Consider the following 19,254-nt stretch of genomic DNA (forward strand, 5'->3'; position numbering starts at 1 on the left):
ATAAAAGGAGATGTGAATAAATGGAGATGTAATATGAACTTTATTCATAGGTAAGAAGATGCAATATTTTATAGGTATGAGTTCTTCCCAAATTAATCTATAAACTATTTCCAGTCAATGTCCCAGAAAAATTTTTTTTGAGGAACTTGATATACTAATTCTAAAGTTAGTCTTGGAAGAATGAAGATATAAGTAGAGTTTTCTTTTTTAGACAAAAAGAATAAAGAAGAAGGATTCACTCTATTCGATACCAAGGCATGTTATAAAGCTATGGTAATTAAAAGTTGTATTAAACACAGAAATAGACAAAAAGTGCTAGGGCAGAATAGAACCCAGAAACACAACTCTGTGTACGTGGAAATCTGGCAGAGGTTATGACTGACTAGCATTACTAATCAGTGAGGAAAGTAGAGACTTCAATAACTGGCTTTCCATATAAAAAGACACCTGGCTTTCCATATAAACAAAATAAAATGAGATCCTACAATGTACAAAGATAAACTGCAGATAGATTAAACATGTACATATGAAAAAACACACAAAACTTTGAAACCATGGAAAAATCTCTATGCCACTGGAATACAGAAGGTGTTCTTAAGAATCAATGGTACTTTCAATACAGCAAGGAGATACAAGTATAAACATACACACCGAATGACAGACCATCCAAATATATGAAGCAAAAGCTGACAGAACTGAAGGGAGAAACGGCTCTACAATAACAGTTGGAGACTTCAACACCCCACTCACATAATGGACTTAAGCAACACAATAAACTAATCAGATCTAACAGACACATACAGAACACTCTACCCAACAATAACAGAATACACATTCTTCTCAAATATTCATAGGACGTTTTCCAGGACAGATGATACAGTAGGCAACAAATTAAGTCTCAATAGATTTTTTAAAAGATAGATATACAAAGTATCTTCTCTGACCACATGGGATGAAGTTAGAAATCAATAACAAAAGGATAACTGGAAAATTCACAAAATTGTGGAAATTAACACACTTTTAAACAACCAGTGGATCAAAGAAGAAATCACAAGGGAAAACAGAAAATACTTAGAGATGAGTGAAAACAAAAGCACTACATACCAAACCTATGAGATACAGCAAAAGCAGTGCTAAGGGGGTAAAACTTAGAGCTATAAATACTTACATTAAAAAACAAGAAAGACATCGCTTGTCAGCTTTTTGGTTAAAATCAAGTGTAAAAAATAAGAAAGGTTTCAAATCAACAACCTAAATAACCTTACTACTACTTAAGGGACTATAAAAAGAAGAACAGGGCCAGCCCGGTGGCTCAGGTGGTTGGAGCATGGTGCTCCTAACGCTGAGGTCGCCAGTTCGATTCCCACATGGGCCAGTGAGCTGCGCCCTCTACAGCTAAGATTGTGAACAACAGCTCTCCCTGGAGCTGGGCTGCAGTGAGCAGCCGGAGTTTGACATGAGCTGTTGCCATGGGCTACCGTGTGCTTGGCAACCAGCGTGAGTGGATGGCAGCCAGCAAGAGCTGCTGTGAGTGGCCGACCAGAGTCGGGGCGGAGCGCAAGGCTCATAATACCAGCATGGGCTGGGGAGCTGTGTCCTACACAACTAGACTGAGAAACAATGGCTTGAACCGGAGGTGGGGCGCGGAGGTGGAAGAAGGGGAAAAAAAAATTACAAAAAAAAAAAGAAACTAAACCTAATGCTAGCAGAAGAAATAATAATAAAAATTAGAGCAGAGATAAATAGAAACTAGAAAACCAATAGGAAAATAAAAAAAATCAACAAAATCAAAAGTTGTTTCTTCGAAAAGCTCAACAAAATGGACAAACTTTAGCCTGCCAGACTAAGGGGAAAAAAAGATTCAAATTACTAAAATCAGAAATGCAAGTGAGGACTTTACTACCAATTCTATAGAAATTAAAAAGGATTATAAGAGTACTATGAACCACTGTATGGCAACAAATTGGAAAACTTAAATGAAATGGACAAATTCCTAGAAACACAAACCCTACCAAGACTAAATCACAAAGAAATAGAAAATCTGAATAAATCTATAACTGGTAAGGAGATTGAATTAGTAGTCAAAAATCTCCTAACAAGGAAAAGCCCTGGATCTAATGGCATCACTGGTGAATTCTGCCAAACATTTAAAGTACTAATACCAACCTTCTCAAACTTTTCCAAAAACTTGAAGAAGAGGGAATATTTCCTAACTCATTCTTTTTTTTACTTTAAAAAATTTAAGTGTTTTTCCAGGACCCATCAGCTCCAAGTCAAGTAGTTGTTTCAATCTAGTTGTAGAGGGTGCAGCTCATAGTGGCCCATGTGGGGATCGAACCAGCAACTTTGTTGTTGAGAGCACTGCGCTCTAACCAACTGAGCGCTAACTGGCCGCCCCAACTCATTCTTATGAACCAGTATTACCCTGATACCAAAGCCAGACAGAGACACTACTAGAAAACTACAGACCAATATCCCTTATGAATACTGATGCAAAAAACCTCAACAAAATACGAGCAAGCAGAATTCAGCAGCATGCACAAACCCATGACAAAGTGGGATTTATTCCTGGAACGCAAGGATGGTTCAACATATAAAAATTGATCAATATAATACACTAAGTCAACAAAATGAAGGAAAAACTCACATGATCATCTAAACCAGGGGTGTCCAAACTTTTTTCAACATTTTTCACCAAGGGCCATATGCGGTAAAATACACAAACAGCCGGGCCACTCACTCGAGGTAAAGTACGTATTGCCTCACCTGGTTTATTTAAGTAAACTAAATATATTTTTGGAATTTGCTGCGGGCCAATTAAAAATGGATTGCGGGCCGCAGTTGGCCTGCGGTCTTAGAGAAAACACTTTGTCTTTCACCATTGAATGTGGTGTTCACTGTGAGTTTTTCATATTTGGCTTTTTTATTATGTCAAGGATGCCTGCTTTCACCACTTTTATTCAACATAGCAGTGGAAATTCCAGCCAGAGCAATTAGGCAAGAAAACAAATAAATGCCATCTAAACTGGAAAAGGAAGAAGTGAAATGATCTCTGTTTGGAGATGACATGATTTTATATGTAGAAAACCCTAAAGATTCCACAAAAATATTTAGAGCTAATAAATGAATTCAGTAAAGTAGCAGGATATAAAGTCAACACAAAACCCAGCTACATTTCTATATACAAACAATTAAAATTTCATTTACAATAGTACCAAAAAGAATAAGATATTTAGGAATTAACTTACCAAGAAGGAGAAAGACTTGTACAATGAAAACTACAAAATACTGCTAAAACAAATTAAAATAAATGGAAACCATGTTCATGGACAGGGAGACAATATTGTTAAAATGTCAATACCACCCAAAGTGACTTACAGAGATAGTGTGATCGTATCAAAATCCCAATGACGTTTTTGTAGAAAAGAGAAAAAAATCCATCCCTACAATTCATATATATTCTCAAGGGACCTCGAATAGCTGAAACAATCTTGAAAAAGAAGAATAAAGTAGGATTTGCATTTCCTGATTTCAATACTTACTACAAAGCTACAGTTATCAAAACAGTGTGGTACTGGCATAAAGACAGACAAATAGGCCAATGGAATAAAGAGCCCAGAAATTCACGTATGTGGCCAAATGACTTTTGACAAGGGTGCCAAGACCATTCAGTGGGGGAAAGGTCTTTTCAATAAATGATGCTGGGAAAACATGATACTCACATGTAAAAGAATGAAGCTGTGCCCTTATCTAAAACTACATACAAAAATTAACTCAATGGATCAAGGACCTAAATATTTAAGTCCTAAAACAATAGAAGAAAATATAGGAGAAAAAACAGGAGAAAAGCATCATGACATTGGATTTGGCAACGATTTCTTGGATATGACATCAAAGGCACAGGTAACAAAGAAAAAATAGACAAATTGGACTTTATGAAAATTTTAAACTCTTGTGCATCAAAAGACACAATCCACAGAGTAAAAAAGGCAACTCACAGAATGAGAATATTTGCAAATCATATATCTGATAAGGAATTAATATTAAGAATATATAGAGAACTAAAACTCAACAACAAAAAAAAACCCGATTTAACATGGGCAAAAGATTTGAATAGACATTTCTCCGAAGAAGATATACTAATCGCCAACAAGCCCATGAAAAGATGCTCAACATCACTAATCATTAGGGAAATGCAAATCAAAACTATGAGATACCACCTCACACGCGTTAGCATGGATATATAAAAAATGAAAACCAGAAAAGAATGTTGGTGAGGATGTGGAGGAAGCTTTGTTTACTGTTGGTGAGAATGTAAAATGGTACAGCTGCTATGGAAAACAGTACGGTGGTTTCTCAAAAAAATTGAAAATACTATGCGATCCAGCAATTCCACTTCTGGGTATACACCCAAAAGAATTAAAAGCAGAGTCTCAAAGAGATATTTGTGTACTGCTATGTTCATAGCAACATTGTTCATAATAGCTAACATGGAAGCAACCCAAGTGTCCACTGACAGATGAATGCGTAAGCAAAATGTGGTACATTCATACATAAAATGGAATGTTATTCAGCCTTAAAAAGGAAGGAAATTCTATGCTATAATATGGAAGAAACTTGAGGTCATTGGCCTAAATGAAATAAAACAATCACAAAAAGACAAATACTGTACTTAAGACAAATTCCACTTATATGAGGTACTTAAGTCAAAACAAAGAAGACAAAGTATAATGGTGGTTGCCAGGGGCTGCAGGGAGGGGAGAATGGAGAGTTAGTGTTTAATGAGTCTACAGTTTCAGTTCTACAGCATGAAAAGTGTTAAGGGGATGGTGGCAATGGCTGCAGAGTATGAATGAATAGTATTTAATACCTCTAACTGTACACTTAAAAATGGGTAAGGCAGGGGTGGCCGGTTAGTTCAGTTGGTTAGAATGCGGTGCTCATAACACCAAGGTTGCTGGTTCGATCCCCGCATGGGCCACTGTGAGCTGTGCCCTCTACAACTAGATTGAAACAACTTGGCGCTGATGGGTCATGGAAAAACACACTTAATAAAAAAAATGTTTAAACAAAATTTTTTAAAAAAGGGTAAGATGGCAAATGTTGTGTATTTTATTTACCACAATAAAAAATTAAAAAAGGTGAAAAACAAAAGATCAACAGATATGAACCTATCAATTAAAATTACAGTGATAAAACCATTAATTTTTAAAAGCCAAGCAATAAAATGAGAAAACACTGCCCTCTAGAGAAACTAGTGGATTGTTTCCTGAAAGACTCCAGAGAAGACAGTGACATTTCAAGGTCTTCTCTTGTGGAAAGGGCCAGTTTGTCACCCTATCACCCTAGAGCAGGATATCTTTAAACTTAGGTTGGCAACAAACCACTTTAATGTTAGCAGTACCTGTCACTTTGTCACTGATAGAAATCACAGATTTCATGTCACATTACAGTTGTCATAGTTATCTTGAAATATTTACTGTCATCAATACTTTCAAATTGAAGCAATTAGACTGACTGCTGGACATTGTTATTTAATGCCTTAACAAAGAAATGCACATTACTATATCACAAATTTATTTAATATTTTGATAACTGTACATTAATGTAATTGGTTTCCTTTGTTATCTTGATATAATTTTTACTTTATTTAAAACCAATTTTTGAGGCGTCCATAGAAGCCTACCTTTCAACAAGCCCTGCCTACACAGAGCTACATATTAGCTTCTCAGTGACTCAATCTTTTTATCCTAATTTTAATTTTTAACATGTGTTCATAACTTAAAAAATTAGTGGAAATACAGCAATAAAAGACAAATATAAAACTTGGTCTTTATCAAAATTAAAAACTTTTGTGCATCAAAGGATACTATCAAGAAAGTGCAAAGATAACCTACAGAATGGGAGAAAATATTTGCAAATCATACATCTGATGAGGGTCTATCATCCAGAACACATAAAGAACTCTTACAACTCAACAACAAAAAGACAAACCCAATTAAAAAGTGGGAAAAAGATTTGATTAGCTCTCCCTAAAGAAGATATCCAAATGACCAATAAGAACATTAAAAATGCTCAACATCAGTCATTAGGGAAATGCAAATCAAAACGAGATATCACTTCATACCTAATATGATGGCTATAATGTTTTTAAAAAATGGAAAACATAATTGTTTGCAAGGATATGGAGAAACTGGAACCCTTGTGCCTTGCTGGTGGAATGTAAAATGGTACAGCCACTGTGGAAAACAGTTTGGGGGTTCCTCAAAAAAACCAGACATAGATTACCATATGACCCAGCAATTCTCCTCCCAGGTATATATATTCCGAAGAATTGAGAACAGGGACTGAAACAGATACTTGTATGCCAATGTTCTTTGAAGCATTATTCATAATAGTCAAAGGTAGAAACAACCCAAGTGTCCATCAACAGATGAATGGATAAACCAAAATATTTACATATAATGGAAGTATTATTCAGCCATAAAAGGAAAGAAGTTCTGATATATGCTACAACATGGATGAACCTTGAAAACATGCCAAACATAAAAGGACAAACTAACATCCCGCCTATAGGAAATATCTAGAATAGGCAAATTCATAGTGACAGAAAGTAGATTAGAGGTTACCAGGGGCTGGGTGGAAGGGGGGAGTTATTGCTTAATGGGTACCTAATTTCTGTTTAGGGTGATGCAAAAGTTTTGGAAATAAATGTTGGTGATGCGCAACACTGTGAATGTAAGTAATGCCACTGATTTATGCATTTAATTGTGATTAAAATGGCAATTTTTTTGTTATATATATTTTATCACAATAAAAAAAATGAAAAAAGTTAAACATAAACCTACTACGTGGTCCAGAAATTCTGCTAGGTATATACTCAGAAGAGTTGAACACAGCATTATTCATAATAGCTTTCATCCTGCTATTAAGGAGTTTTGATCCTGATGCTTAAATAATGATTTCTTCATCTTTGATGTTATTACCACATATAACTAACATACCAGCATATTACCATGACTTTTGCTATTTTTATTGTTTTACATAGTTTTGGGAAACTCTAAAATTAAGTTTTATTTTAACTTAAATCATAAAATTAAAAAACAAGTGGAAGCACTAGGCTTAGAACAAAAGCAGCAATCTCCTGCTTCACCTCTTCTTACTCCTGAGTCAGATCCTCATTTTTAAATATTAATAAACAATCAAAGATCACTGGACAGTCCAGGAAAGCCTCCAACCCAAAAGACAAATAGAAAAAAGGAACCTAAAGGAAACAAGAGACAACACAGGGTCAAATGAAAAGTTAAAAAAATATATGTAAGTCTCAGAGAGGTAGGAGAAGATTACCCATAAAACAAGAACAAAATGTTATGAAAAAAGAACAATAAGAAAGAGCTCTTTTATGGAGAATCTGGAGATAAAGTCAAGAAAAACTGCAAATAGGTTTCCCCAACAAACACATGCAAGATGCTCAACACCATTAGCCATCAGGGAAATACAAATCAAACCTACAATGAGATATCACTTCATACTCACTAGGATGGCTGTAATCAGAAAGACCAATAAAAATTATAAGTGCTGATCAGGATGTGGAGAAATTAGAACCCTCATATATTGATGGTGGGAATGTTAAATGTACAGCCATTGTGGAAAACAGTTTGACAGCTTCCTCAAAAAATTAAATATAGAGTTATCAAATGACCCAGCAATTCCACTCCTAGGTATATATCCAAAATAAATGAACATATATCCACAGAAAAACTTGCACACAAATGTTCACAGCAGCATTATTCATAGTAGCCCCCAAATGGAAACAACCCAAATGTCCACCAACAGATGAAATGTATAAAGAAAATATTATTCAGCAATAAGAAATGAAATACTGATACATGCTACGACACAGATGAAACTTGAAAACATTATGTAAAGCAAAAGAAGCCAGACACACATCCCACGTTATCGTCTGATTCCATTTATATAAGGTCCAGAACAGGCAAATCCAGAGAGACAGAATTAGTGGTTGCTAAGAGCTGGGGGGAGGAGGAGTGACTGCTTATGGGGTTTCTTTTTGGAGGGATGGCAATGTTGTGAAGTTAGGTAGTGTGGTGGTTGCCCCCCGTGAGTGGGCTAGCTGGCACTGAACTGCACAATTTCAAGGGGTGAATTTTATAGGGCACGTGAGTTATATTTCAATAAAGTTGTTACAACGTGGGAAAAAAGAAAAAGAAAAAGCCTTTCAGAAAGAGACAACAGATAGATAATGAGGAAGAGAAGATCAGAGACAGGATCATCCCAGCAGGTCCAACATCGGAGAGACAAGAATTTCAGAGAGAGAAGACAAATGAAGTGAGGAGATTTTTTATTTTATTTTATGTTTTTTAAGTGTGTTTTTCCAGGACCCATCAGCTCCAAGTATTTGTTTCAATCTAGTTGTGGAGGGTGCAGCTCACAGTGGGCCATGGGGGGATCGAACCAACAACCTTGTTGTAAGAGTACCGCGCTCTAACCAGCTGAGCTAACCGGCTGCCCCGAGGAGATTATTTAAAAAAAATTAATGCAAGTCTCTTCTCAGAAATGGAAGACCTGAGCCTCCACACAGAAATGGCCTCGTCACTACTGGCACAATAAATGGACAAAGACTAATTTCACGGCACCCCACAGATATTTCACAAGAGAAGTGAAGTGAAGATCCTCACAGCTTCCAAAGATAAACAAATACAAAGGACTGAGAACTGGAATGGCAAGAAACTTTTCAGTACAAATAATGGAAACTAACACAATACAGCCTTTAAGATTCTGAGGGAAAACTATTTTCAACTTTATTTATTTTCATATTTATATGTAAGTTATGTATACATTTATATACAGATATAAATAATTTACATTTATTACTTTCAACTTCACACCTAGCCAAACTATGTGAGGTCTGAGTAAAGACACGGCAGTTTCCAACAGTTTATCTCCAGATGAAGATGTGCTCCAGTAAAATGAGGGCCTGAAACCAAAAAAGCAGAAGACCATGTGGTCCAAAAAGCAAGGTGTCCATCATGGGAAAGTGGCCAAGGGCAGTCCCAGGTGACAAAAAGGGAAGTCACTGGAAAGCAGCTAGGCAGCAGGCCCAGAAAGCAGCCTGGCCAGAGCAGAGGGCAGACAGAGGACACCAGGAAAAAGACAAAATCATGAGATGTGATATGTTTGCACATCTGCAGGGTTGGCAGATCAGGTGGAGCATGTGAAAAAATTACTAATACGAGCTTAGAAAATAAAATGTATAAAAAAGATGAGGCAACTACTCATTTTTGGAAAACAAACTGTAAAAGAAAATGAAATCATAATATATTATTAGGCTCTGCAGTGAATAATGTTTACATGTTCATAGTAAACAGAAATATTGGTTGTTACTTAACCCAAAACTGTGATGTAATAGATGGAGGGTGAGGCACAGGAGGTGGAGGTGACAGAGCTAAATAGTCATCTTTGACAGCAGGAAATCAGTGTATAATGATGATTAATTTTAGAGATGAAATAAAAGGTAATCACATTAAAAAAAGAAATATGAAAGTAAATATAAGTACCAGAATATACAGCTGATGGAGCTGACAGTGGGGACGGCTAAGAAGGTAGGCAGTGGCCTGAATGGTTAGAAGCCTTTCAGTGTTTTCATTGATCCTTGCCTCCATTCCAATTTTTAAATATTGTTATTACCAAAAGTTATTAGGTATATACCTCATGCCAGTTCCCTGCATACAGACACAGTGGGCGTGACATCAAAGCTGGGAACGGGCCTAGCAGGCAGTGAAAACAGTGACTCTGAAGCACTCTGCGAATCAGCAGAGGGTGCTTCCTCAGGCCCCACCCCATCAGGGGTCAGTGGGATGCCAGCTCCGTCCCTTCTGGATACTCTGGACACCTGTTCTTCCCGGACGTTCTATGGAGGGGGACAGTCTATGGGAACTGGAGCTTTGGCTGGACCAGGCCAGCACAGGCTGTGGCTCATCGGGCCGTGACCTGGAGCTTCCCAGGGGCCTGCCTCCAAACCACCACTGCTCCTATACATCAACCACCTGTAAATCTAGGCTCCGTACATACTTCTAGCTCTTTCTTCAACAAATTCCTCGGCAGGATATTTAGAACTAGGCATGGCATAGATAGGAACATAAGAGGAAAGGTGTATGAATTCTGCCTCACCCGTTCATAGTTCCTCACCCCCCGCTGAGGCCCCCAGTTAGATCCTGGTGCTTGGTACACAGGAGGTGCTCAGTACCGAGCGCCGAAGGCATAACTACGGTGCCACTTTGTCTGGGTCTGACACTTGGTTGGGTCCTTTACATGCACTGCCACGTGTAATCCAACAATCTGCTGCTGCAGTTAGAGGGTAGGATTAGCTCTCCATTACGGCAAGGAAAGTGAAGCTCAGAGCAATCTGACCAAGGTCGCTTCACTAGCAAGGGAAGAGCTGGGATTCAAACCCCGGCGTGGCTGACCCCACAGCCTATACAACTAGCAGCTGCTGCCACAAATCTTTTCTGGAAAAAGGTTTGGCTAAGTAGATGATGAATGGAAGAACGGAAAGAATGAAAATAAGACGCAGGTTCACGGCTGATCCAAGAAGAGAACCTTGGATCAGAGGCTCCCTACTTAGAGCCTCCTGGGCCGTCTGGCCAGAAGCTGAAGAACTCACTGTGTACCCCTTCTCCCCTCACCCCGGGGGCCATCCGTGCAGCACCCACCTTCTTCAGAGAGGTTGTTCTCTTTGGTCTCCTTGTCCATCTGGCAGCACCAGCCTTCCAGCCGCTCTGTTTCTGCCTGCAGTAGCTTCAAGAACCAGTAGCCATCTCGGCGGCAGGCGCCTGGCTGTGCTGGCTCAGCTGGGGAGCTGGAGGACGTCTCCAGCCAGGGATCAGGTGGGGGCAGCGAGGACGCCTCTAGGGCAGGGTCGCTGTTGTCTCCATAGGAGAGGTTGCGCTTGATCTGGGCAATCTTGGGGACCTGCCGAGGGCCGGCATCTATGCTGATGGAGTTGGGGTGTGGGGTACAGTCCGGGAGGCTCCTCTCAGATGACTTACAGCTCGAGTCATTGGCGTCCTGGGTATCTGAGTCGGTGTCCCGTCGGGAGGACATGCTGTGAGAGGGGGCGCTGCTTCTGTGGGTGAGGGTAGAATGGGGCGGGGACAGGAAGAGGTGAGGGTCACCAAGAGGGCCAGAGACCAGAGGCCACCCCGACCCGGACACACGGGAGACAGAGAAACGGATGCATCATCTGCTCCCCATGCGCCTGAAGCGGGTCCCACAGCCCCCGTCTCATTCTCTGCTCAGCCCTGGCCTCGCCCCACCCACCTGCGCCCACACGCACGCACACACACACGGACAAGGTCATAAGGTTGCCTGTTTACTGCAGTGGGGCCAGGGAGACCACCAACATCGGGGTAACTCATAGCTCAGCCCGGCTTGGCCCCCTGCGGGTGGATTCATCTCACAGAGCAAGTGCTCGTAGGCCCGCCCGCCCGCCTGGCTGCCCAGCCTCCCATGCCTGGGCCACAGCCCGCACCCCAAACCCAGCTTGGTTATTAGAAATCCAGCAAGGAGACGTGGGTTAGGGAGAGCGGGAGGAGACGGCGCTGGGGAGGTGAGAGCAGAGGGAGGGAGAGGAGCGGGGAGAAGCAGCCACCACCTCCATACGACTTACCGCCAGTCGTCCTCTACCTGAACCCCGATGGACTGGAATTTGGTAGCGGGACAGGGCTCCTCTTTTGGCACTGGCTGAGTGCAGTCAACCTTATTGAAGGACAACGACAGCAACGGCACGGAGACAAAGACAAAAATAAAAAACAAACACCACACTTGCTGCTGAAATTCACATTAGTGGAACGACGCAAACAGACGCGTGGACAGACGAACACGAGGCATGCGGACACTGCACGTGGGCCCAAGGCTGGACCAGGTGAAGCCGGGCACTGCTCATTCACGCGGAGGCAGGTGGGAAGGTGGGCAGGAGGTGGCATGGGGTGGAGATGACTGGCTTTCCCTACTCTGAGGAGGGTGCCATCACATCGATCGCTTTGGGTCCGTTGTCCTCCGAGAGGTGGGAACCGTTCCTTCTAGTCCTCTCCTTTACACGCATCAGAGGGAAGAAAAAGAAAGGACAACGAAAGAGAAAGAAAACACACACACACAAAGCCACAGCCGTTATCTGGGGTAGTTGAAGGTGGGGCTGTCTCGAGGCAAAGATCACTCCCCCAACCCTGCAGCTGAAAGGCAGGCTGGAGGCGCCTGTACTAGGGGCAGACCTTGAACTGTAGTTCTGGATTTGAAACTGCCACCAAAGTCCCTGGACACTATGGGATGCCATCCCTGGGCCTTGATCACACTTGGCTGAAGTTACGTTCGGCACTGGCTGGGCCCAGGGAGCAGTAAGACGGATCAGTGCAAGGGCCAAGTGCAAAGTTAGCCCTTTCTCTGTACTCCTGCGAAGTGGAAGGAAACATGGCAACAGTGATGCCCTGGACCTGCCTTTCTTTTCTGGGACAAAGGTGCTTGACCATGGAATAACCAGGCCAGCTGTTCCACCATCGCTCATGAGTGAGGAAGAACCCACACTTGTCCTAGGGCTTGAGGCACAAAGGGGTAGGACAAGGTTGTCAGGTTATCCTTGGAAATTAGGGACTCCCCAGTCTCTTGGTTCACGGAAGCAGCAGGGGGCCAGGGAGGCTTTCGGGGCAGGGGTCTGAGCACCAGACTCCTCGCCATGGGGATGCATTTCTCCTTCAGCAAGAGCCAGCTCAGGAAATACAGCATCACTGGGTGAGAACATGGAATGGGGGTGTGGGGTGAATCCAAGGAAGGGGAAGCCCACGATGGGCCCGAGAGCTAGAGCCCTTATCCCTGTGTGCACTTCTGGGTGAAAGGACTCAAGGCTGAGCCCAACTTTTCAGGCCTGGAAAGAGCATCTGGTTTGGCCAAGGAGAGGGTCGGGCTGCCCAAAGAAAGACCTTGGGTGGTTAGGACCAAGGGCCATAGACGAGGCTACTTTCTGTGCTCCTAAGAATCCTTCCTGGAGTGCTGTACAGGACAGGGGCTGGACCCTTGAGGAAGGAGCCCAGAAAACAGAGAGAGAGTCTACTAACAAACTCTCTGCTTATATACGTGCAGAAACTGAAATCCAGAGTGGCCTCTTGGGGGGAAAAAGTACAGGCAAGTACAAGAAATTGTCTGGGCCATTCAGTCTCCCTTTGTGTCCCATGTTCCTCTGCATTCTAGTGCTTTGTCATCTACTTGCCCAAGTCCAGTTGCTCAGGGGTGGCCGGGGAAATGGAGATACCTTCCAGCCCTAAGCCACAATGCACACCACGGATGACCTTGAGTGCCCACAAGCTCTCGGCCCACTCAGCTGCCCTCCCTCCCTGTCCTGAGTGTGCTCCACATTAGTCCGGAGGTCCAGCCAGGGCAAGGAGAGTCTTCTCTCTCTGGATTTAGAGTATCTCTTGAAAACTGCAAGGCAGGGCCCAAGTCTGCCCAGCTCTGCTAATGGAAGACAGATTCCCGATGCTGGGTGCGTGCAGGGGGTGCACCGAAGCAGTGGAGAGGAAGCTGGGGCCTCCTGCCTTGCTGTGGGCCGTGGCCATGGGTGCACAGTGAACTGGGCTTCCAGGAGCAGAGTCTGCTGGCTTTGGTCACGTGGTCCTAGAGAGCTATCTGCCCTGGATCCTTTCCCAGGGAGGGAGGCCTCTGGCTGGCTGGCATCACACTTCTCAATTTGACACAGGCCTGGTGCCTTGAACCACCTACCTGTCCGCAAGGCCTGAGAGGGCTCTGGGCAAAGTTCCCCTTGAGCAACCCTATGGCTCAAGGGCCCTGGGTCCTGGGCCCCTGGCCCATCCGTGTCTATGCTCCACGCTGCTCCCGCTGCCAAGCGGGGCTGTGGCCTCCGCACCCGAACTGACCTTGGATTAGAGAACTGTTAGGCCAGTCCCGCCTCCCATACATCGGCTGGCAGGGCAAAAGGTGGAGTGGACAGACAGACAGTGGACAAACAGCGGACAGGAGATGGCTGGCTGAGTGTAACTACATTCTCTGGGACGACCCATCGGAGGAGCAGGGAAAGATGCCCACGGCTGCAGATTTTGCAGCACACATGGGTGAACTCAAGGAAGATGTGATTAGGGGTGGAATTTGGTATTGCCACTTGGGACGATCCCCCAAAATACACAAACCACTTTTGCCCAGGAGACCTAGTGGGCGTCCACCAGATGTAATTACACGCAGGCAGGTGCACAGAGCGGGCTGAGACACAGAGTGCAAAAGGGGCCCCTACTTGTATTCCTATAGATGACAGTTTCCTTTTGGGGATGGCCTCAGAGTGGGATTCGGAGCTGGTCAGTGTCCCTTGTTCACTCTTCAGAGCTGCATGTTTTGGGAGTGGTTCTGGGGCCTCTGAGGCTGGGGTGACTCCGCCCCGTGTCACGCTGGGGGGTCGGGTACTGCTGTCCAGGCTGTCAGACGAGTTGCTCAGGCCTGACTGGCTCGTCACCTCGCTCTTGTGGTCCTGGCTGTCCAGGTAGGTGTCCTGGGCAGACTCAGTACTGCTCTGGACCGTGACTGAGATGAACGGCTTGGACGTGGTGCGTGGAGGGACCGGTGGTGGGGTCTTCTTATACGCCACTAGGCATGACGAACCTGCAGATGGGTGAGAGGAGGGCAGGGGAGGAGGTGAGGCCCCCAACTCCCTTAAACCTCTTTCAAGTCTGAGGCCCTACCTGACCTGGCCCTTGCTCTGGTCTCAGCTGTTCCCTCAGCAAGGATTTCTGGAGTAGGAGAATGAGGGTCAGACACAGCGGTGACCAAGACAGATACAGGCCCTGGCCACCCTCACACTAGGCCAGGCCAAGTCTACTGGGGACACCAGCATGGACCAAAGACACCCGCCCCCTCACAGTCACACACAGGTATTACCAGCGAGGGCATGGGCTACACAGTGAAGTTATGCTGCTCCAGGCTGTGACAGCCTGTCCCACGCCCGGGGAGGCAGGGACAGGAGAGTGGAGGTCAGGGCAGCTAAGGAATGGTTGACCTCGTTTCCTTCAGGCTCGCTGAGACCTACTACCCTCCCCCTACTGCTCCTTTCCTTCCACTCTACCTTCCCTCTACCCCTATTCCCTCTACTTGGATGCCCCCTCCCTATCTGGTCAAAGACCAACACATCTTTCAGGGCCCAGCTAATCCTTCACCCATCTTGCTATTTCCACCCCTCTCCCCCCTTACTGTGTGAAAACTCTGTCTGCCTTCCCCAAGACTCCATCATACCTGGTATGACTCCCTATTCTCCACCAAGGTTCAGGAAACCAGGACCTGCCATGGCTGGGAGCTGGGGTCATCTCTAAATCCTGTTCCCAGCCTGGCCTGGGGCTGTCCCACAGCAGGGCACAGAACACCAAAGGCCCAAAGCCAGCTTCTTAATGCTGAACTTTTTGTCTGAAACAGACAGTGCTTTTCAAATAGCTGTGGCTACTTGCTGTCAGGGGCTGGGTCAGATCCAGTGGCTTTTTTCAGCATCTTAACTCCAACGGCCCTTTTCCCAGTAAGGACTGAAAGAAGCCTCTTTCGGGATCGGGACCCAGGGCAGGAGCAGGAGCCAAGAGTGAGGTTAAAGCCCTGCCTTCAAGGGGCTACCAATTATGGAGACGTGACAGCCTAATGGAAACCCAAAACGAGGCCCAGTACCACAGGGGCTGTGGACGAGGCACAGAATCCATCCGTCACTATGAGTTATCACTAAACAAACCTAACAGAATGGCTAAACTAAAACACAGTGAACAACACCAAATGCTGACGACGATGTGGAGAAACTGAATCACTCATATACTGCTAGTGGGACTGTAAAATGATATAACCACCCTGGAAAAGTTTGGCAGTTTCTTTTAAAATTAAACATGCGATTACCATACAACCTAGCAATGTACTCTTGGGCATTTATTCCACAGAAATGGTAACATGTTCACAAAAACTTATACATGAATGTTCACTGCAGCTTTACTTGTAATCACCAAAACCTGGAAATAGCCTAGATGTTCTTCAGTGAGTGGATGGTGAAACAAACTGTAGTACATCCAGACTATGGAGTACTACTCAGCAATAAAAAGAAATGAACTACTGATATAAGCAACAATTTGGATGAATCTCATGCAAATTATGCCGAGTGAAAAAAGCAATGTCAAAAAGTTATGTACTGTATGATCCCATTTATAAAACATTCTTGAAATCACCTAAATATAGAGATGGGGAACAGATGGTGGTTGGTGGGGAGGGTAGGGGGACAGGGTGACAGGAAGGCCAGGAGGGATGTGGGTGTGGTTACAAGAGGGCGACAAGAAGACGACTTGTGTGCGCTAATTGAGGGAACTGTTTTTATCTTTACTGTGGTGGTGGATACATGCACCTACACGTGATTAAACTGCGAAGGACTGAATACATGCACACAAGAGTGAGGACACAGGCTATATCACAGAGGTTAAGGCTCAGCCAGGCCCACAGCTGGCGTTTCTCCTATTGGTTTCTGGTACAGAGGGAGCTAGGCCTGGAGGGGGTGGGGTGAGCCAAAATTCTACCACTCCCCAGCCACGGGTGGGGAGGACGGGCTGGTTCTCTGATTAGTCTAGGGGTAGTTTCCCCCAAGAGCTGGGCATTTAGAGCAGCCTGACGAAGCCAGTGGCCACCGGCATCCAGCAAAGACAGGATGCACTGGGGATTTCAGGTATTGATTTTTTTGGCCTAAATATCCCCCAAGAAAGCAGGGCTTCACTGGTGTTTTCTGCCTTACATCAGAAGAGTGAAGCCCCAATCTGTTCAAAATGTTGATGGGGGAATACCCCCCAAAGGGAGCAGCAGTGAATAGGAGGAACCAGAATGAGGCTGTAAGGCTGGCTGAGGTGGTATGACCCATCACGGTCCTCGTCCCCATCTGTGTGGAAGGGGCACCCCCACACCCACCCCTTGCCGCCCAGGAGGCAATGAGGTTGCCGCTGCCAGGGGTCTGACAAAGGATTAACCCTTCAATCTCTCTGTCAGGGTTGTGTAGGCCCAGAATCCTGCGGACGCACACTCAGAGGCCCTGGCCCTGGCTGAGGCAGCCACTCATTAGAGGGAAAGTGAACTAGTTAGAGGCCAGGCCAGATGGCCAGATATGATAAGAGGAAGAGTGAACTTATCTTGAATTCTCTATGTCTCCCGGGGCACAGGTCACAGGCAGATAAGTGGTGTGACTAACAGAGAGGATTTTGGGGCCGCAAGGGCTCCCTGGGTGGCAGGCATCCCTCAGCTCTGAGCGCTGCCTCTCACCTGCTTTGGGCAAGGGGATGGGACCCGACTGTATAGGACAGCTCTCATTTCATGTGTGAAATGCCAGGAAATATAGGCCATCACCTCCCCGACCCCTTTCAACGTTCCGCTCCAGGCCCTCTGGGTTTTTTCATTCCCATCGCACTTCTTCCCACCGTGGGGCCTTTATACATGATCCTTCTACCTGGAAAGCTTCTCTTAGCGCCTCACGTTTCAAATGTCACTTCCTCAGAGAGTCCTCCCGACTCTTGTATCACCCGGGATCTCCGTCAGACCACCTATCACATCTGTCACTCTCTCATTTAAGGATTTACTTGATGGTTATAGGCCCGGGGAGGTAGGGGGAACTCTGTCAGTCTTGGCACAGCAGGTCATAGCCTTGGCCCAGGGTAGTATCTCACGCACAGAAAGCGCTCAATAAATATTTGTTGAATGAGAAAACGAACCTCATCATCGCTACAGAAACCCCAGTTGCCAAAAATCATGCTCCTTTAGCCACAGTGAAGGCTCCCAACACTTTAGTGTCCGCGGTTCTAGTCCCCTCCCTGATTTGAAGCCCTTCCGGCTGGGTCCCGCCCGCCCACCTCTGCAGCTTCTCTCCTGCCCTCCCACCCCCTAGTAGGCCCCTTGCAGCTTTAAAGAACCAGATGCACATTCCCAAACACACCGCACTCTTCATGCACCAAAGCCTCTGCACATGCACTTGTTTCTGCCAGAATCCCTTTCATGTGCTCCATGCTTCTCACCCTCCACGAGTCCCTCTACCCCCAGCTCCTTCTGGCCCAGGCAGCGCCTGCCTGTCTTTTCTCTGTGGATGAGATGTTGGACCTGGATCCTCCAGGATGTCACCGTGGCCCTCCCTGGCCTGCGGAGATGTTCTGTGTGCCACAATTTACAATACAAGACACTTGGGTCCAACTCTGTCCATTCACTCTGGAAAACTCCCAGGTTTTCCCGGGAAGCTTGGAGGCCAGCATCCCTCCAGGGTGACTGTCTCTTCCAGTCGGTCCTTGTGTGTATTTTCAACGATCCTGAGCGCAGCACTGCTGACACACAGCAGCACACACACACTGAACCACCACCCACCCTCAGAGCCACATGCTGCCCTGCCCCCTTCTCGGCCATGCCAGTCCCTCGTGCCAAGGCTCAGGCAGAAGCAGTGGTATGATGCCTCCTCCACGAAGCCTGCCCCCGCCCCAGACATCCAGCCCAACCTCCCTGCCCTGTAATGAGCAAGTGCTTGCTTCTTCTAGGTAGAAGCTCTCTGTCTCATTTCTGCCTTCCGCCCCAAGATTTTATCCAGCAAACTCTATTTATCAGGTCAGAATGAACGTGTTTCTGCATGTTGTTTTTTAATGTCAAGGTGTATAAGATGGCCAAACAGAGCTTCAGATGCTCCGAGGAGTGGCTGGGACTCCATCTCGAGAGATCTGGAGGACACAGCAACCCCAGGAAGCTCGTCCTCTGCCAGTGCCTTGGAGGCCGAGATGGACCCGGTCCTTGCCGGCTCCCAGGGGCCTGCGCTTGGCGGGGGGCTGAAGAGGCCGAGACTGCTGAACAGGAATGAACGCAGGGGACCACAGAGTGTGGGAGTCATGGAGCAGCCTTTACAGAAGAGGCAGTGGAGTCCACTCAGGCTCCACATGAAGCGATGGAGGTGGCCTCGGAGCCAGAACCCTCTGAACTCTCTTTGCTGGCTCTGCCACGCTTAGAAAAAGGCTTGTCAGAGACGGGGCTGTGATCCTATTCCCTCTCTCACCTGAGTAATCTGTCAAACAGGCAACTAAATTGAGCTACTCATTTGTGTACGGTGAAAACAGAGCTCAAGGCTCCCCCCACACCCAGCCTCCAATTCCGCCCTCCTACCCTGTTTCTGCCCCCAAAGCAGGGGAAGCTGGGAAAGAATTCCAAGCAGCTGGGGCA

At 45.4% G+C, this 19,254-nt stretch overlaps 1 protein-coding gene and 1 non-coding gene across 11 annotated transcripts in view; one reads left to right on the plus strand and one right to left on the minus strand.

Moving 5' to 3' along the window:
- DLGAP4 (DLG associated protein 4) overlaps positions 1-19,254 on the minus strand; it is a 191,116-nt gene that overhangs the window by 18,235 nt on the left and 153,627 nt on the right. For 6 of the 10 annotated variants that reach the window (XM_033094260.1, XM_033094263.1, XM_033094259.1 and 3 more), the window contains 3 exons: positions 14,312-14,673; positions 11,687-11,775; positions 10,731-11,143 (listed from right to left, as the gene is read on the minus strand). In XM_033094260.1, coding sequence (XP_032950151.1) covers positions 10,731-11,143; positions 11,687-11,775; positions 14,312-14,673 — 864 coding nt within the window. Of the gene's footprint in view, positions 1-10,730; positions 11,144-11,686; positions 11,776-12,029; positions 12,110-14,311; positions 14,674-19,254 lie in introns of all 10 variants that reach the window. The other 4 variants (XM_033094265.1, XM_033094262.1, XM_033094261.1 and 1 more) reach the window with 2 other exon arrangements.
- TRNAM-CAU (transfer RNA methionine (anticodon CAU)) lies at positions 4,908-4,981 on the plus strand. Its single transcript has one exon. It is a non-coding gene; the product is annotated as a tRNA-Met (tRNA).

The sequence above is a fragment of the Rhinolophus ferrumequinum genome, chromosome 23 (assembly GCF_004115265.2).
Source record: "Rhinolophus ferrumequinum isolate MPI-CBG mRhiFer1 chromosome 23, mRhiFer1_v1.p, whole genome shotgun sequence".
Lineage (NCBI taxonomy): Eukaryota > Metazoa > Chordata > Mammalia > Chiroptera > Rhinolophidae > Rhinolophus > Rhinolophus ferrumequinum.